Source organism: Thalassophryne amazonica, chromosome 7, assembly GCF_902500255.1.
Source record: "Thalassophryne amazonica chromosome 7, fThaAma1.1, whole genome shotgun sequence".
NCBI classification, from domain to species: domain Eukaryota; kingdom Metazoa; phylum Chordata; class Actinopteri; order Batrachoidiformes; family Batrachoididae; genus Thalassophryne; species Thalassophryne amazonica.
In genome coordinates this window covers 4,079,088-4,098,467 of record NC_047109.1, presented here as the reverse complement: position 1 = coordinate 4,098,467, position 19,380 = coordinate 4,079,088, and the positions used below count along the sequence as shown (strand labels likewise).

General features: G+C 43.6%; 1 protein-coding gene across 1 annotated transcript in view; it reads left to right on the top strand.

Annotated features, from left to right (window-relative positions):
• myo1eb (myosin IEb) overlaps nucleotides 1-19,380 on the top strand; it is a 77,876-nt gene that overhangs the window by 33,449 nt on the left and 25,047 nt on the right. Inside the window, exons 14-21 of the mRNA XM_034173735.1 lie at nucleotides 6,286-6,453; nucleotides 8,847-8,932; nucleotides 9,016-9,097; nucleotides 9,210-9,415; nucleotides 11,556-11,700; nucleotides 13,280-13,394; nucleotides 14,153-14,322; nucleotides 18,222-18,367. Coding sequence (XP_034029626.1) covers nucleotides 6,286-6,453; nucleotides 8,847-8,932; nucleotides 9,016-9,097; nucleotides 9,210-9,415; nucleotides 11,556-11,700; nucleotides 13,280-13,394; nucleotides 14,153-14,322; nucleotides 18,222-18,367 — 1,118 coding nt within the window. The remainder of the gene's footprint in view (nucleotides 1-6,285; nucleotides 6,454-8,846; nucleotides 8,933-9,015; nucleotides 9,098-9,209; nucleotides 9,416-11,555; nucleotides 11,701-13,279; nucleotides 13,395-14,152; nucleotides 14,323-18,221; nucleotides 18,368-19,380) is intronic.

The following is a 19,380-nucleotide window of genomic DNA, read 5'->3' as shown; positions in this document are numbered from 1 at the left end:
TTTAAACACACATCCACTTTCACACAGTCATCCAAATTTTAACTTTGTGTTCGTCCAATATTGACTGAAAAATCACTCTTTTTTTGAGCTGGCGTTCTGCCTAAATGCTCGTTTGGAGCGTGATGATGAGTCACTGCCTCAGTGCGCACACACAGCGGAGCTCATGTGATCCATTAACAAGATATTAAATTAACCATAGACATACTTTTACAGCTAGGTTTTATCAAGCTACAAAAAACATTAAAAATAGTTACCTTAAGCTGTTCAAAATACATTCCACATGGAGCAGGAAAGAGGAAAAAAGCATCCAGATGAAACGGTCCTCTGTGATTCCATAAGTGATTAGAGGTGTGTTCAGCATCCAAGGTTTGGCAGAAAATGATTATAATCTGCTACAAAATAATTATTTTATATACAGCGTCCAGCGCACAGAGCAGGTGGAATTGTGTGTGCACGAGGGCAGTCGCTCCAAAAACAGCCTCTCAGGTCCTCGTAGCTGCCACACGCATGGATAACGGGCTTTTAGCAGCCTTGTAAGCACCACGCACATGCCTCTAAAACCTCGTACACAAACTGTCCCACACTGTTGTTGTTAATTTTGAACATCTTGAAATTAGCACCACGTTCAGAGAGGAGCCTCGTTAACTGAAGATAATGACTCTAAGAGCCACGAAACTCCCATCATAGTTGAAGAAACCCTCTGGTAGCAAAAACAACATGCTGTGTGGCTCATTATTCATCCTTCATTAGAATAGAATAGAATAGAATGCTTTTTATTGTCATTATACAATCAATCAATTCAATCAATTTTATTTATATAGCGCCAAATCACAACAACAGTTGCCCCAAGGTGCTTTATATTGTAAGGCAAGGCCATACAATAATTATGTAAAACCCCAACGGTCAAAACGACCCCCTGTGAGCAAGCACTTGGCGACAGTGGGAAGGAAAAACTCCCTTTTAACAGGAAGAAACCTCCAGCAGAACCAGGCTCAGGGAGGGGCAGTCTTCTGCTGGGACTGGTTGGGGCTGAGGGAGAGAACCAGAAAAGACATGCTGTGGAGGGGAGCAGAGATTGATCACTAATGATTAAATGCAGAGTGGTGCATACAGAGCAAAAAGAGAAAGAAACACTCAGTGCATCATGGGAACCCCCAGCAGTCTACGTCTATAGCAGCATAACTAAGGGATGGTTCAGGGTCACCTGATCCAGCCTAACTAAAGCTTTAGCAAAAAGGAAAGTGTTAAGCCTAATCTTAAAGTAGAGAGGGTGTCTGTCTCCCTGATCTGAATTGGGAGCTGGTTCCACAGGAGAGGAGCCTGAAAGCTGAAGGCTCTGCCTCCCATTCTACTCTTACAACCCTAGGAACTACAAGTAAGCCTGCAGTAAGAGCGAGCGCTCTATTGGGGTGATATGGTACTATGAGGTCCCTAAGATAAGATGGGACCTGATTATTCAAACCTTATAAGTAAGTAGAAGAATTTTAAATTCTATTCTAGAATTAACAGGAAGCCAATGAAGAGAGGCCAATATGGGTGAGATATGCTCTCTCCTTCTAGTCCCCGTTAGTACTCTAGCTGCAGCATTTAGAATTAACTGAAGGCTTTTCAGGGAACTTTTAGGACAACCTGATAATAATGAATTACAATAGTCCAGCCTAGAGGAAATAAATGCATGAATTAGTTTTTCAGCATCACTCTGAGACAAGACCTTTCTGATTTTAGAGATATTGCGTAAATGCAAAAAAGCAGTCCTACATATTTGTTTAATATGCACTTTGAATGACATATCCTGATCAAAAATGACTCCAAGATTTCTCACAGTATTACTAGAGGTCAGGGTAATGCCATCCAGAGTAAGGATCTGGTTAGACACCATGTTTCTAAGATTTGTGGGGCCAAGTACAATAACTTCAGTTTTATCTGAGTTTAAAAGCAGGAAATTAGAGGTCATCCATGTCTTTATGTCTGTAAGACAATCCTGCAGTTTAACTAATTGGTGTGTGTCCTCTGGCTTCATGGATAGATAAAGCTGGGTATCATCTGCGTAACAATGAAAATTTAAGCAATACCGTCTAATAATACTGCCTAAGGGAAGCATGTATAAAGTGAATAAAATTGGTCCTAGCACAGAACCTTGTGGAACTCCATAATTAACCTTAGTCTGTGAAGAAGATTCCCCATTTACATGAACAAATTGTAATCTATTAGACAAATATGATTCAAACCACCGCAGCGCAGTGCCTTTAATACCTATGGCATGCTCTAATCTCTGTAATAAAATTTTATGGTCAACAGTATCAAAAGCAGCACTGAGGTCTAACAGAACAAGCACAGAGATGAGTCCACTGTCTGAGGCCATAAGAAGATCATTTGTAACCTTCACTAATGCTGTTTCTGTACTATGATGAATTCTAAAACCTGACTGAAACTCTTCAAATAGACCATTCCTCTGCAGATGATCAGTTAGCTGTTTTACAACTACCCTTTCAAGAAATACACAAGGTACAACAAAATTAAAAGACAACTCCTGTAGTGCAAAGGTGTCAAATTAAATATAAAAAATATAAATATAAAAGACAAATAAGAATATATCAATTCAAGTCAAATTTATTTATATAGCACATTTAAAACACAGCTGCAGCTGACCAAAGTGCTTCACAATAATAGCAAAACAAAAGTGTAAAATATTAACAAAGGAAAAGAATAAAACTAAATAAATAAATAATCTAAAAATACAGAGCAAAATAGCAGAGCAATGCATATACCACTTAGCCAGTGTTGAAAGCCAAGGAGAAGAGATGAGTTTTCATATATACATGTATTTAAAAGGAGCCAGTAGGTGTATATAAATATAAACAGGAGTCTGTACTATTCATTGCATTCACCTTCATAAAAAATAAATGCAATGAATAGTGCAGACTGTAGGCTAATGTGCATTCAATACTCGTATTGCACTTGGGTAGAACATGTTGGTGAGTCTGGATGTGCGGGCCTTGATGGACCGGTACCTCTTTCCTGAGGGCAGCAGTGAGAACAGGCTGTGCCCGGGGTGTGAACCAGCAAAGCTGATGCTTCTGACCCTGCACAGACATCTGGTGTTATAGATGTCTGACAGGACAGCTGCGCTCCTATGATGTTCTGTGCTGACTTCCTGACTCTCTCCAGAGCCTTCTTGTCAGCCTGAGAGCAGCTCCTGTACCACACCAAGATGTTGTTGGTGAGGACGCTCTCTACAGAACACCTATAGAAGGACAGCAGCAGTTCCTGGGACAGGTTGACCTTCCTCAGTGACCTTAAAAAGTCCAGATGCTGCTGTGCCTTTTTTACAAGGGCATTGGTGTTGGTGCCCCATGTCAGGTCCTGAGAAATGTATGTTCCCAGGAACTTGAAGTCACTGATCCTCTCTACGGTGTCTCCTTGAAAGAGAAAGGGGGAGAGGGGTCCTCCCTCTTGTGCCTAAAATCTAGCACCAACTCCTTAGTCTTTGAGGAGTTAAGTGCCAGGTTATTGAGGGAGCACCAAGTGGTGAGGTTCAGGACCTCCTCACTGTAGACCGTCTCATTGTGAATCAGCCCGACCACAGTAGTGTCATCTGCAAATCTGACAAAGATGTTGCTGCTGTGGGTTGGTGCACAGTCATGGGTGTACAAAGTGTACAGCATGGGGCTGAGCACACAGCCCTGAGCCCTGGGACCAGGGCTTAATCCTCTGGAGTGGGACGAGGAGGGTTAAAGCCCCATTTTGAAGACATAACACAAAGTTAAAAGTTGTATCACGGTGACTTTTAAGCTGCTGTAAGAAAAAATATATATATATATTTTTTAAGTGATCCACATGAGTTGCAGCAGCTGGTGTATATAATTAAAGCGGCAACCTCATTGTGTATGCAGAACGGCAGCGCACACACAAAAGATTCAGATTCTGACAAGTTTATTGATCCCTAAAAGGGCAATTCATTTCACACCCAATTACCTCAGACAAATCTGCAGCAATTAATTCACAGTTATTACTAGTTGAACATAATAATGGCACACATCAGAATTAAAGCAACCACGCGTATACATTTGATTATGTACATTAAACTTTGAAACAGTCATTGAGGAAATGTGAGTGTGTGTGTGGGGGGCTGCAACAACACGTGGTCGCGCAGCCAGCTTGGGGGGAGACGGGGAGCTGAAGCAACAAAAGCTGTGCTGCGCCCCGGAGGGGGAAGGGAGTGGCGTGAGCGGGGGCCGGGATGGGGAGAGGAACACAAAGGAGGGGGCGGGGGAGGGTGGCAGCATGCATATCAGTCTCTGTCCATATGTGAGTGGCAAATGAGTTAAGTTTATGTCAGTTTCTGTCCATGTGTGCTGGAGTTGCAGAAAGGTAAGAAGGCAGCTGAATGGTTCACCAAGGGCATAGAAATTCTTCTGGAGGAAAACAACGGGGCGTTTTGTCCTTCAGAGGCTGATAAGCCTGCCATGTTTATGGTTGAGCAGAGAAAACACCTTTACAGCTCACATGAACAACCAGATCCAGTTATGAATATTCCCTGGTCTCCGACATCTTCCCTTGTAAGGTGTGCATTTGCTCAGAGATGTTATCCACTTTGTGTCTGAGTTCAAGGATTAACACAGTCTGAGAATGTATTGCCTTGCCCAACTCATTAATCATGACGGACAGGTGAGGGGTTGTGGTTCTGGTGGCAGCCGTCTTGCCAATTTTCCGGTAGGTTAGGGCAGCACATAAACCAATAAGTACCAGCCCTCCTACAATGAAACCAAATATAAATAAGTCTTTGACGTCCTCCACAGAGACTGGTGCAAAGCATGTGACATGCCATTTCTCCCAGACATCGAGAACATAGCCTGCAGGGTAGGTTCCCTCTGGACACACAGGGTCCCCCGGCCCAGATTTCCTTGTTGAAAAAATAGTGTCAGTAGCGTTCAGAGACCAGCTGATCAATTCCATGGTTAATCCAATATAGTTTTAAGAATTCACAGTCCGGTGAAGTAGGGACTTTGAAAGTTGGCACAGAGATGGAGGAGAGAGGAGGAGATGCGACCACCCTTGCCAGAGTCCCAAGCAGAAAGAGCAATTTTGCAGAAATAAACAGACATGGATGGAAAGGAAGCCAGTGAGATGGAGCACAGAGGTGGCTGTCCAGGAATGTAGAACAGTAGCACGCGCACAAGAGTGATTTTGCAGAAATAAATAAACGAACACACAGTTTAAAGTGGGATCACGGTGTGTGTGTGTTTAAAGCTGCAGAAGAAATAAAGCCAGCAAGCTGCGGAGCCAGAGAGGCACATAGAGGCACCTTAGTAGCGGATACGTAATGGATGAAAACGTGGGTCATTCTTCAAATAATCGCTGACACACCCATGCATGGCTCATTATTTATTCATGGCTTATTATTTGGTGGGACCCAGGCTTAAGTCTAAGACTGGGGGAGTAACACGTTCACTAAGCGCACCAAAGGCACAAACCACTTGAGGTGGGGTGACCTGGTGACTTGGATCTTCCACTTGATACCAAGCACAGTGCAAGTGTCAGTTTGATGACCCATGTTGTGGAATTAGTGACTGTTCCACCTGCATGTTGGACTTAAAGTGAATCATGGTCAGGCACAGAACCACAGACCACCCAAAACTGGGACCAAAGTCCAGCTCACGGTGTTTGTGCTGTTGTTGCGAGTTGATGACTTGCGTACGCTCTGCTTGTGGGCACGGTGTGCCGGGGTTCAGCCAGATCCACAGCTCAGTCTGAGAGCCTGTCCTGGACTTTTCAGCAAGACATTTAAAGCACATTTCATGATTTCAGGCTTCAGTAAGGCATAGAAACGCTCTTCATCCCACTCGGCTCTGAAGGATCAGGTGACGGCAGCTCATCGTACCCTCGGGTCCTGCACCTCCTCAGTGTGAGCTGCTCTTGTTGTGGATAATGAGGCTCAGACTCGGACTCAGGTCCTGTGGTCTGTCTTATCTCAGTGATTGACAGCTGTCACAGACACGCCTCTGGTTCTGCGTGATGTCACCGTGACCATGTGCGCTGATGAAGGGTTTTTGGACACCTCGGTGTGTTACCCCCCCGTGTGGTCGGGTGATTAACGCTAACTTAACTAGCTAACTATGAAGGCAGCATGTTGAACACGCTGCCTTCATAGTGCCACTGCCATGTTCTGCAGGTAAAAAACAGCTGTGCTTGTGTTAGCATTAGCATTGTTATAGCTACCGTTACTGTGAGAATGTTGATGCTAACATGCTAGTAAAGCCTTCATTTTTTTGCCTGCTTTTCCAGAGTCCTCCAGGGATCATGAGCATCTTGGACGACGTGTGTGCCACCATGCATGCTAAAGGCGAGGGGGCGGACCAGACACTGCTGCAGAAGCTGCAGGGTCAGATCGGCTCACACGAACACTTCAGCAGCTGGAACCGCGGATTTGTCGTCCATCACTACGCTGGAAAGGTGCACAGACACCTATCAGTCACTCACATTGATTGGTGATCAGATTGCTCAAACGTGAAACAGTTGTGACATCCAAATGAAGACCCATGAAATGGAGTCTGTGTGGGACACAGAACAGGTCACCGTTACTGAGGTCACTGTGCTGCAGTAAAGAACACAAAGGTTTCAAATGTCAGAGGGGCAAGTGAAGGCAGTGAGACTAAAGGTTCAGATCAGTTCTGCTGGACAGAGGAGACACCTCAGCCAGGAAAAACAAGGACCAACAGAAATACTGAAGAAATACTGATGCTGGAGGCTTACTTATAGAACAGCAGGGAGGAGAAGATATGGGTCAGAGGGGACAGGTGTGGGTCAGAGGGACAGACGCGGGTCAGAGGGGACAGGTGTGGGTCAGAGGGACAGACGCGGGTCAGAGGGGACAGGTGTGGGTCAGAGGGACAGACGCGGGTCAGAGGGGACAGGTGTGGGTCAGAGGGACAGACCGTAAGATGTTTGATGCCTCCTGACTAACTAATCCGTTACATACATCTGGCTCACATCAGGTCACAGTGTGTTTCCATGTGGGACTGGAGTCATTTCTGTGATTAAAAGTCCGACCGTTTAGTTTTTTCACACATGTTCAGACTCGGCCTGACGTGCACCTGTTAAATCAGACACTAAAGGCTGTGATTTGACACTTTTCTGCTTTCACTCCTTCCTCTCCCATCATATTTTAGTAGTTTTTACAGTGCACACGCAGATTACAAATGGATCAGAAAAGTCCACAATTTTACAACACGAAGTCTGTAAAAGAGGAAACTGTTGATCTTACCTTTGAGTTGGAGGTGATGATTGTAGAAAGAAAAAATTGTTGAAGGTTAAATTAGTCCAGAATAAATTATAATCCAGTGATGGAGAACTTTAAAGTGTCACACACATCATTGTATGACAGAGTTAAAGAGCAGCAGAAGAATTCAGGCTTTAAATTAATTAAATAAATCATCATAAATTGTAAATTTTATTTTGATAGCACCTGTACCTGGGTGTGCTGTTGTATGTGGTTAAATGACTTTATAAAAAATGTTGAAAACATTAAAGGTTCATTCAGTAGTTCAGCGCAGTTGGACCTAACGTGGCTCCGTGTTCTGAGTTGACGTCACTCTCTGAATAAAGGGGCTCTACGGGACAAGTTGAGCTGTGCTTCAGCAGGAGGCTTATGGTGACTTCATGTTCATGGAAACTGTGTTGTTAATGACTGAGATGCTCCCCTGGAAACGCGAGAAGAATCACAGCTGGACCTGCTTCTGTTTTCTGACTGGAATTAGATCTCAGAAACATCTCAGTGGACTTCTTTCATATTTGGTGTCATGTTCATATCTATTCCTGGGGCCAATTCAGCTTTCAAGTCTGACAACCGGACAGGAAGATGGGAAACACCAGCACCAAGACTTGGACCTCCATTCTCCCACAAAGACATCAGCATCACCAAACACCTCTGACCTTTGACCTTGTGAATCCATAAGGTCTTCCCAGGTTTTCAATTTTAATTTATTTTAATTTTATAGCACCAAATCACAACAAAGTTGCCTCAAAGCGCTTTACACATGTAAGTCTAACCTTACTAACCCCCAGGTGTCTCCGAGGACCCAGAGACTGAGATCAGTGAATTTCTCCACAAGGTCAACACTTTGAACAGATACAGAGACACTTCTGATGGCCAAGTCCAGGAAGTCACTGAAAGTCTGGATCCAAGGCCATCACAAACCCAGACACTCTGATTCCTCACTCAGTTTCTCCAGAGCTGCAGTCAGAGTGTCCACTGAGTCCACAAAGATCACAGCATCGCCCACAAAGTCAAGGTCAGGAAACCTTCATTCACCAACACCCTGTCAAGAACTGAAGGCTGTGGGAGCCTGAACACATCCCTGAGGGACGCCAAAATTCAATGGAAGGTTAGAGACTCTGCCCCCGCTCCCTATTCCACAAATCTCAGGATGTCCAGAAACCAGCTTAAGCAGACAAGAGCAGGACCTGATTGAGCAAGTCTAGGTCGGAATCTCTGGACTTGAGCGTTGTGATTGACAAGGCAGAAAAAAATCTATAATAATAATAATAATAATAATAATAATGAGACACACACACCATCTTTTGTTTTGTTTGCTTCCGTGCAAAATGCTCGACTGCACACCAGGACCAACTTGGGGATTGAGGACTTCAGTGGTTTTTCTGTCTGAATGGGGATTGAACTGTGGACCATCTGGTCACAGGCTTCCTGCTCAGGGTTACCGATTCATCCTATTCAGGTGGTTTATTTTAGCAGAATCCTAACATGCTGCCGGTGAGCAGCTCGGCACTTTGCACGGACGCTCTGTCGCCATGGTGACATCATCACGGTGCTGTGTTTACCTGTCCAGGTGTCGTATGACGTCAGCGGCTTCTGTGAGCGCAACAGAGATGTTCTGTTCAGTGACATCATCGAGCTGATGCAGAGCAGCGAGTTGTGAGTGTCTCTGTGTGTGTCTGAGATGAACTCTGGGGTCACCTGACTGTGACATCACATGTTTGTGCTGTGTTTGCTGTCAGTACGTTCATCAGAGCTCTGTTTCCTGAGAACCTGGAGGCGGAGAAGAGAGGGCGACCGACCACTGCCAGCAGCAAGATCAAGGTAGCGTGCACACCGTGACCTCTGCTTGATTGGCAGGTCAGGGTTCAACACGGCTTTGACATTCACGCAGCTCCTGAAGTTCTCTGTGTTCAGTCTGACTATTTCCCCCCAGAAACAAGCCAACAGTCTGGTCCAGACCCTGATGAAGTGCACCCCCCACTACATCCGCTGCATCAAACCCAACGAGACCAAACGGCCCCGGGACTGGGAGGAGAACCGAGTCCGGCACCAGGTGGAATACCTGGGTCTGCGTGAGAACATCCGTGTCCGCAGAGCTGGATACGCCTACCGACGGATCTTCAACAAGTTCCTGCAGAGGTCAGAGGTCAAGTACACAAACCCCGGTACAGTGGAGACTCAAAGTTCTCCTGGATATCATGGGGACACCGTGGGGGTCAAGGTTCCCATCATCTTGATACCTGTGAGGGCACCTGAGGTGCTGATGGTTGTCTCATAAAACCCGACACAACACCAGTTCAGGAGCTAAAGTTAGTATCACCGTACTTACCGCTGTTTGGATGACAGTGAGTTTAGGTCACGGGTCTCATTTTCGAAGCTGCTCCTTCAAAGTTAAAATTCAGCTGCATTAGTAAACGTTAAACAATCGGCTGGTTCAGTTTAACCATTTCTATTGTGCACATATCTGGTGCGCAGGTGCACATGCATGCTAAAACTAACTGCACAGCAGAAAAGATGGAGGTATTTCACTTCCTGTATTTTTACAACCCTCACTGTTAATCAGCTGACCTAGTAAGTTTCTAATTAATTCAGTGGCTTGTAAAAGTATTCAGCCCCTTGGTATTTCTCACTTTTGAATTTGTTGATGCCATTTCAAATATAATAAATAAATCAGGCTTCTCAATATAAAAATAAAAAATTATCTTCCTTGAACAGAAAGCAAATCTCTATAATATCATATAAATTAATGAAAAATATAAAAGCCAAGATGATGGGTTGCATAAGTATAATCGATTGTATTGCTACTTTTCTTCAGACGAGTCAGGGGATGGATACATGAACATTTCCAAATCACTGAATATGTCTTGGACTTTATTTCCATCAGTTATGTAGAAATACAAACAGTTTGACACTCTGTGGTAAATCTGTGTGGAGTAGACAGTTCTGAAAAACTGAAGAAGAAGAGTGAGGAAAGCCACCAAGACACCCAGACAACCCAGAAGAAGTTACAGGCTTCTGTGGCTGTGACTGGAGAAATTTTGCTTTAATTCTTAACAAATGATGGATGGATGCTTATTGGTGCCACAGCAGGTCATGTGACTGAGCAGCCAATTACAGCCGGTGGGCAGAAACATTAAAGAACAGAGAGCACAAGTTACTGAGGTTTGTATTTCTTCTCAGGTAAACTTGGACGCTCCTGTATAAACTCCTTTATGCTAAACTGAAACATTTACGCACTTGAGGGTTGAAGAAGTCAAATATTTCTGTGGAATCAGTAGAAGGTTTGTTGTGCTCCTTCAGTACCTCAGCCTCTGCTGGATGGACAGCAGTTCTTTACTTTCTGGGTTTTAACGTCTCAGAAAGACGGCACCCTGAGTTTAATCCTGGTCCGTGGGCGGGTAAGACGGACTGAACGTGGTCGTCTGGTCCGCCTCTTCGCCGATGATGTGATCGTATTCATGATCTCTGCCAAGTTGGCAAAGGTTATGTTTTCGCCTGTTTGTTTGTGTGTTTGTGAACAGCCTGGAGCCCACAGTTTTTTTTATTGAAGAGTCATGTCCTGATGGGCAAGAACGGATTAAATTTTCAAGGTCATAGGTCAAAGTCAGGAAAAATCTTTGAAAATTGTAAAAATCCCTATCCTTTAACATTGAACAAATTTTCAAAAATTCATAACTTTGTCAAGAAAGATCAAGTTTCTTTCATATTTGACAGTGTTATGTTGGACAGTATGCTTTACCGTCTGACAAAATTTGATCTGGATCTGATCCAGATTACAGATTTTGTGGCTATTTAAATTTAACATTGAAAACCCCATTTAACATACATTTTACATTATATCTTAATCAAAGTTCCTCAGTCACTCTCATTTTTCTGTTCTGGATTTACCTACACCACCAAAACGGGATGGAGGTTCCAGTTTTCTGCCTGTTTGTCTTCCAGTTATCAGTCAGACAAACTGTGCACAGCAGAGATAACCAGTGTTGTGTAAAATGATCTGAAAAAGAATTCAGAAACTGAAACAAATGAAAATAAAAAAAAAACCTGGCAACACCACAAAAAAAAAAAAAAACTTCAAGTGCTTGAACTAAATACATCCTCCTGACATTTCATCACATCTACTTTGGGTCATGGAAAGGACTTTGACCTTGTACATTTTTTCCGAGGTCACATTTTGTGGAATTGGAAACTGGTGTTGGTGGAGGTTTGCACTCTACGAAGGTGGTGCTCTAGCTCAGAATTGTGTTGGAAAGAATCTTTCTTCTCACACTGCTAACAGGTACGCTATCCTAACTAAGGAAACGTGGCCACAGTGGAGGGGTGATGAGCGTCAGGGCGTCCTTCACCTCCTCAGCTCGGTGCACATGGACCAGGACCAGTTCCAGCTGGGTAAAACCAAAGTCTTCATCAAAGCTCCAGAGTCGGTATGAAACAAATCTGAATACATACTTAATCCAAAAACTTCATCCATCTTCCAAAAACGTATGCAGACCACGTCCCAGAGTCCAGGGTGCTGAGGTGGCCCTCTGACACGCTCTCTGGTCTGAGCACATGGAGTGTTTTAGACCCGTGTTCAGAACCATGGGCAGTCCATGGAACACGTGATGTCTGCAGTAGAGTCCCTTTATTCAGAGACTAGCGACATGACAAGCTAAAAAAGAAAATCGGTCACGTGACTCATGGTTCCACGTTGGGTTCAAAATAGTGTTGGCTGTTAATGTGTCTGCATGTAAATCAGCTATTTTATTGATTTATTTACTGAAAATGTCGGGTTGTTGTGCATTTGGAGGCACAAAGAGACACAACAAGGGCTTCAAGATGTACAGATTCCCTTCAGATCTGAACAGAAGAAACATTTGGGAAAATAAAGTCAGCGTGAGGGATGGAAGCGACTTCATCATCAAAGCTTTGAGAGGTAAATTTATTGTTCAGTCCCATGTTCAGTAAAACTCACCTAAACCATCATCGTATAAACCAGATATTCACAGTCACTGGACAAAACAAAGGCCCAAAGTTTTTGTTTTGTTTTCCAGGTAATAAACATTGTGTATAACAGATTTTGTATAATGGATTTTTCGCTCACATCAGATAAAATGTCCCGTTTGATCACGATGTATTTCCATTAAAAACCCAGAGCAGTCTGGATGTGCACAGTAACAGAGGTACAAATTAAAGTTCAGCTCTGACAGTTGCCGATTTGAGGAAAGTGGGACCGGAGTCATTTCAGTGATTAAAAGTCCGACCGTTTATTTTTTTCACACGTGTTCAGACTCAGACCTGCAGCCTGACGTGCACCTGTTAAATTAGACACAGCAAAAGGCTGTGATTTGACAGTTTTCTGCTTTCACTCTTTCCTGTCATATTTTAATAGTTTTTGCAGCGTGTACACTGATTACATTTTGAGATCACGTATCTTTGCCCATAAAGTCTGCAACTTTACAGCTCAAAGTCAGTAAAAGAGAAAACTGTCCATCTTCCCTTTAATTTGGAGGTGATGATTGTAGGGAAAAAAAGCTTGTTGAAGGTCAAATTAGTCCAGAATAAATCATAATCCAGAGACGGAGAACTTTAAAACTGTCACACACGTCACTGTATAACACAGAGTTACAGAGCTGCAGCTGCATAAATCAGGCTTTAAATTAATTAAATAAATCATCATAAATTATAAATTCATGTAAATTTGGTAGCTTAACTATGTTAATATTTATTTTGATAGCACCTGTACCTGGATGTGTTTCTGTATGTGGTGAAATGATTTAAAAAATGTTGAAAACATTAAAGGTTCATTCAGTAGTTCACAGTTGGAACCAAAATGGTGCCATGTTCTGAGTTGACCCCACTCTCTGAATAAAGGGGCTCTAGTCTGCAGTGACCATGAAATGCAGTGGGTGGAGCCACATGTATTTGATGACATCATTTTTACACTATTTTCCCATGATCAAATGCAAAGCATTGCATTGTGGGTGTTTGTAATGATGTGTCTGTCCAATGTGTCTGCTGCAGCTGTTCCTGTTGGAGGAGATGAGAGAGAGGAAGTACAACGGTTACGCTCGGGTCATTCAGAAGGCGTGGCGCAAACACATAGCTGTCCGAAAATACGTCAAGATGAGGGAGGAAGGTGAGGAATAATATCAAGACACGCAAGTCTGGTTTCACAGGTTTTAGTCTTTTTGTCTTCAGGGTCCTGCTGCTTCCTGTCTTACTGTCTGGTTGTCAGTCTTGGACTCTAACCACTCCTCAGGTGAGGACTGGATGTCTTTGGTCCCAGGTCTCTGTGGAGGATCTTTGGGTCCTGCTGGACTGACATGGTGTCCAATGAACGGTTACTTAGTGAGACTCAGATGAGAAGGATCACTGACACTGTGAGGGAACATCAGACACCACATTTAGTCCATGTGGGGAGTTTCCGTGGACATGATCCAGGACACAGGTCCTTGTCAAGGAGGACAAGGACACACCCACGTTTCACCAGAGGGTCACCATGAAGGAAAATCATTCTTTTCGGTCATGTTCAAAGGGAGATGATTAGACCAGTTTCATTCAGATCTTTTTAGATGAGATCTGTAAATCCTTCAGCAGGTCATCCTCAAAAACGGAGTGAGAAGCACCAATGACGATTCTGAACGAGTCCCCGTTTTTCTTGGCTGATTGGACAGACAGCTGGAGTCACAGCAGAACACTCAGACTTGGTGAAGTTTGACAGACGGCACCTGTGAGGTTGCAGCCTAGACGTCAGTGTTTTTGGAGACGGTGTTGTGACTTTGTCTGAGTTCAGCCAGACACCGAGTGTGAACATGTGGAACGTGTCCGATCCAGACTTGGTGTGTAGCAGACTGAACATTTCCTCCTTTCTGTCTGTTTTCTTGTTTCTTACAGCCTCCGACATCCTGCTGAACAAAAAAGAGCGCCGCAGGAACAGCCTCAACAGGAACTTTGTGGGCGACTACATCGGGACAGACAACCATCCAGAGATCCGCCAGTTTGTCGGCCGCCGGGAGAGGATTGAATTTGCTGACGTTGTGGTGAAGTTTGACCGCAGGTTCAAGGTAAGAAGCCTTAAATTCTTCCACACCAAATCTGGACCAAGTCCAGATCAGCAGATCTGGTTCAGTTCTCCATTAGACAGGAAACTCACTAACATATCCTTAAGAAGAGCTGTTAGTCTGACTGGACACACAGGACTAGTTCTCTGCATGCCGTCCTCAGAGCATCTCTGTGTCGTCTACTCCCCAAGGACAGCGTCCAGAGAACTGCTGACCGTAGATGAAGTCCTTTCTCTCATGATTAGAGATCGTGTCTCAGCGTGAGCGCGGCTGTTCACCGTCTACAGATTCTTCCATCAGTTCAAATCAGCGGTGAAGCGCTCAGTGTGGTTATAAGCACTTTAAATACCGCGGCACGACTTTCTCCTCCCTGGATACAGGAATTCAAAGTGGCATCAGTGCAGCCGCCGCTGACTCCGACGGCTCAGCTACAGGACCATATTCAAACCAACGTAAAGATTATCATCGTACCCGCCCTTTTTACAGCCATAAGACGGGAGTCACCTCTTGGAAGCAGATAAAACATCTAGAACTGTATCATCAGCGAGGTTTGTTGGAGACAAATTCCACACATCAAGTGGGGAGATGGGGGGGGGGGGCAAATGCTTCTGTACTTGAGTGAGCCTCCTGGTCCTGCCTGGAGTTTATTGTCTTGACCTTCTGAGGTGACCTGGACACATCTTCAGAATGACACATTATTGTCTACCAACACAACCAAAGCGTTCCCACGGCTCAGGACCACTTGGTCCCCCAAAGAAGACACACGAGGTCCCGTTTATGTCATCGTTGTTGAAGTATGATATCGGCCCTAATGAATGGACTCCATTTGCTGCAGATAAGCAGGTTTGGAGAAGCACTGCCTGGAAAGGCGTCCAGTCTTTCGAGAAGAATGGAATTCCAGAGGACTCCGTGCGTCGTGAACAAAGGAAAACTGCTGCCAAAGACTAGAAACATGGCCGAGTATCTGGTCTGTCCATGAGCCGCCACACTCACCTGTGAGTGACCGCAGTGATGAGGACGTACATGAACACATACAATGAAACTTGTCCTCTGCATTTAACCATCCTAATTACAGTTGGACACAATCTAACCACTAGGGGCAGTGTGCAGCCACAGTCCACCATCTGGGGACAGACTCCAGATGTCCAAACGCTGACAGACACAGAGAAAGGAGCAGACCCTATATAAGCATGTTTTTGATAGTGGGAGGACACCGGAGGAAGGACCTCTGTCCACATGTTGGTCCCAGTGTGCATGTGGGCAGTTGTGTGAATGTGAGTCATCATTGTCAAGCACTTTGAGCTTCTGCATGTGAAGGGAACATCCAGTTCACATACACGAACATCAGGTTTGAGAGAATTGAGGAATTCTGACAGTGATTCATAAAATCCTGGTGACTGAGTGAGAGAACAGGACCAGAAGAAGCAGTGGTCCAGGTCTGAAGATCAGCTTCAGGTGGAGCGTTTTCAAAGACGTGACTTTGTGTCAATATGATACACTTTATTGTCCCTTCCAGGAAATTTGTCTTGGACTCCAAGAGCTGCACAAATAAAACTGCCATGACATAATTACATAACTCATACATATTGAACATAACACACACGCCGATCATACATATTGAACTTAACACACACACCGATCATACATATTGAACTTAACACACACACCGATCATACATATTGAACTTAACACACACACCGATCATACATATTGAACTTAACACACACACCGATCATACATATTGAACTTAACACACACACCGATCGTACATATTGAACTTAACACACACACCGATCATACATATTGAACTTAACACACACACCGATCGTACATATTGAACTTAACACACACACCGATCATACATATTGAACTTAACACACACACCGATCATACATATTGAACTTAACACACACCGATCGTACATATTGAACTTAACACACACACCGATCGTACATATTGAACTTAACACACACACCGATCATACATATTGAACTTAACACACACACCGATCGTACATATTGAACTTAACACACACACCGATCATACATATTGAACTTAACACACACACCGATCATACATATTGAACTTAACACACACACCGATCATACATATTGAACTTAACACACACACCGATCATACATATTGAACTTAACACACACACCGATCGTACATATTGAACTTAACACACACACCGATCGTACATATTGAACTTAACACACACACCGATCATACATATTGAACTTAACACACACACCGATCATACATATTGAACTTAACACACACACCGATCATACATATTGAACTTAACACACACACCGATCGTACATATTGAACTTAACACACACACCGATCGTACATATTGAACTTAACACACACACCGATCGTACATATTGAACTTAACACACACACCGATCGTACATATTGAACTTAACACACACACCGATCGTACATATTGAACTTAACACACACACCGATCGTACATATTGAACTTAACACACACACCGATCGTACATATTGAACTTAACACACACACCGATCGTACATATTGAACTTAACACACACACCGATCGTACATATTGAACTTAACACACACACCGATCGTACATATTGAACTTAACACACACACCGATCGTACATATTGAACTTAACACACACACCGATCGTACATATTGAACATATCCCTATGTGCAAAATAGGTGTATGAGAGTGGACACAGTGTTGGGTAGGACAAGAGGAAGATGACCACCTGGAGGTGAGGAGATACAGTGAACGAGTGGGGACTCGGTGTGTCTGCGCTGGAGATTCCTCTGGATCAAGACTAAGATTCAGGCTTTTACCAGCTGCCTGGGGGGCAGGAAGCCGGTCCACCCCCCACCTCTCTAAAGTAACCATCTACCTGCTGCAGCCAGGTGAAATGTGGGCATGTCCTTGTCCTCTTACAGTCTCTGGTGTCCTCCTGTGTCCTGGATCATGTCCACAGAAACTCCCCACATGGAGTAAATGTGGTGTCTGATGTTCCCTCACAGTGTCAGTGATCCTCCTCATCTGAGTCTCACTAAGTAACCGTTCATTGGACACAAAGTCATTCCAGCAGGACTCAAAGATCCTCCACAGAGACCTGGGACCAAAGACACCCAGTTCTGGCCTTAGGAGTTGTGGGACATTCTGAATTTCACCTATCCTTGGAGACACAAGAGACAGTTTTGAAGAAAAACAGTTTTTCTTTCCTCATTTAATGGACTTTGGAGCGCAGAACAGACGTGACTCTATGGGTTTATTTTGGGCTGGAGAATCTGTGGTGTTTTCATTTTGGAGTTCCTCAGGGACCGATCCATTACCACTGGAGTTTCCCGATGTTGGTGTTGTCAGGTTGAGACCATATCAGTGACTGGATTTTGGTGAATATGCGTCCTGTAGCGACCAGGCTACATCTTTGAGAAACAGATTCAGCATTAAAAACCTTCCAGTCACCAAGGACAAAGCCAGATGTGATGTCACGGTGTTTCTGCCTGCAGCAGAGCCGAGGCAAATTAATGTCTTTCACTTTATATATGTTAATGCCTTTTCATGTCCCGGACAAACCGCCTGTTCTCCATCACATACAGATGATCATCGACACAGGTCAAAGGCCGTCTCGTCCCTTTGTTCACTGAAACATCGTTGTTCACCGACTTGTATAAATGCTGTATATGTGAAAATAAAATCCGTCTATTCACGCCGAGCTCACTGTGGTGTGTCGACTCCTTTTTCTCACGCTCGCCTTCGATAGCACTGAGGCATGTAGAGGTCTTGCTCAACAGCATGCGGCCGGGCGCGCCACGACATGAAACCTGAACCTCCATGTTGGTGAACCACAACCTCTACAGTCCACATTAATGTCCTTCTCTTTCTGTCCACCACAGACAGTGAAGCGTGACCTCATCCTGACCCCAAAATTCCTTTACTTGATTGGTCGAGAGAAAGTGAAGCAAGGTCCAGATAAAGGCCAGATCCAGGAGGTTCTAAAGAGGAAGATGGAGCTGAACAGGATCCAGTCTGTTTCCTTAAGGTAGGCCATCAGAACCGGAGTAGATCTTTGTACCCAGGTGAAGGATGGTGGGAACTCAGATGAATGGAGTTCTCCTTCCAAATATAATTTTAAAATGACATTTTCATTTACTTTTCACATTAAATTCCTGAATTTGTCTGTATATTACTTAGTGCCGTCAGGTGATTTAAAGCTCTGGAATTAATTAATACAAGTTAATCATATATGTAATTTTAGTTTTTTTAGTTTTTCTTCCTACTGCGGAAAAATGAGTCTGTCAGAGATATAAAAACAAAACAATGACACAAATATTTGAATGTATAAAAATTAAACGTGCGATTGCTGAATTAGTAGAGAAGCTTGAATCTTTCAAGATTCAAGCTTCTCTACTATGGAAACCACCTGGACAACTGAGAGCCTTCACAGAAAAATCACTAAATTATTTATCGCTGCACTACAAAGAACATTTTGAAAAATGTTATCACCTAAATTAAGGTGGTGTGTGTGTGTGTGTGTGTGTGTGTGTGTGTGTGTGTGTGTGTGTGTGTTTCACAGGGCTTTTAACAGTCTAAATAAATAATAAAATTAGAGCACCTGAGGGGCGGGGTCTTTCTGTTACACATGTCACAGAGGTGTTAAATGAGCTGTCACTCATATGTTCTGCTTCAATCAGAAGAATATCCAAACTGTTCAAAGTTTGAGTTGCTGAACATTAAATATCAAACAAATTCAATTGTAAAAGATTAAAAGTGATCTGGCACAATATGACCCCTTTAATAATCCTAGTGGATGTGAGACCACTTCATTTTTAAATCTACCCATTGAACATTAAAATCTGGATGACAAACATCATGAAACACACGTTTAAATGATTTAAAGCTGTAAGAGCTCCTTGGGGCTGTTAATTAAAGCTCTATGGCCTCTGGGGTTTTTCAGCTTTAAGTCATGAAAATAATTTTCTTTGACATCAATATAATTTTATTTATTAGCATTTAAATAAGAGATTCATATGATTATTTTACCAATATGATCAA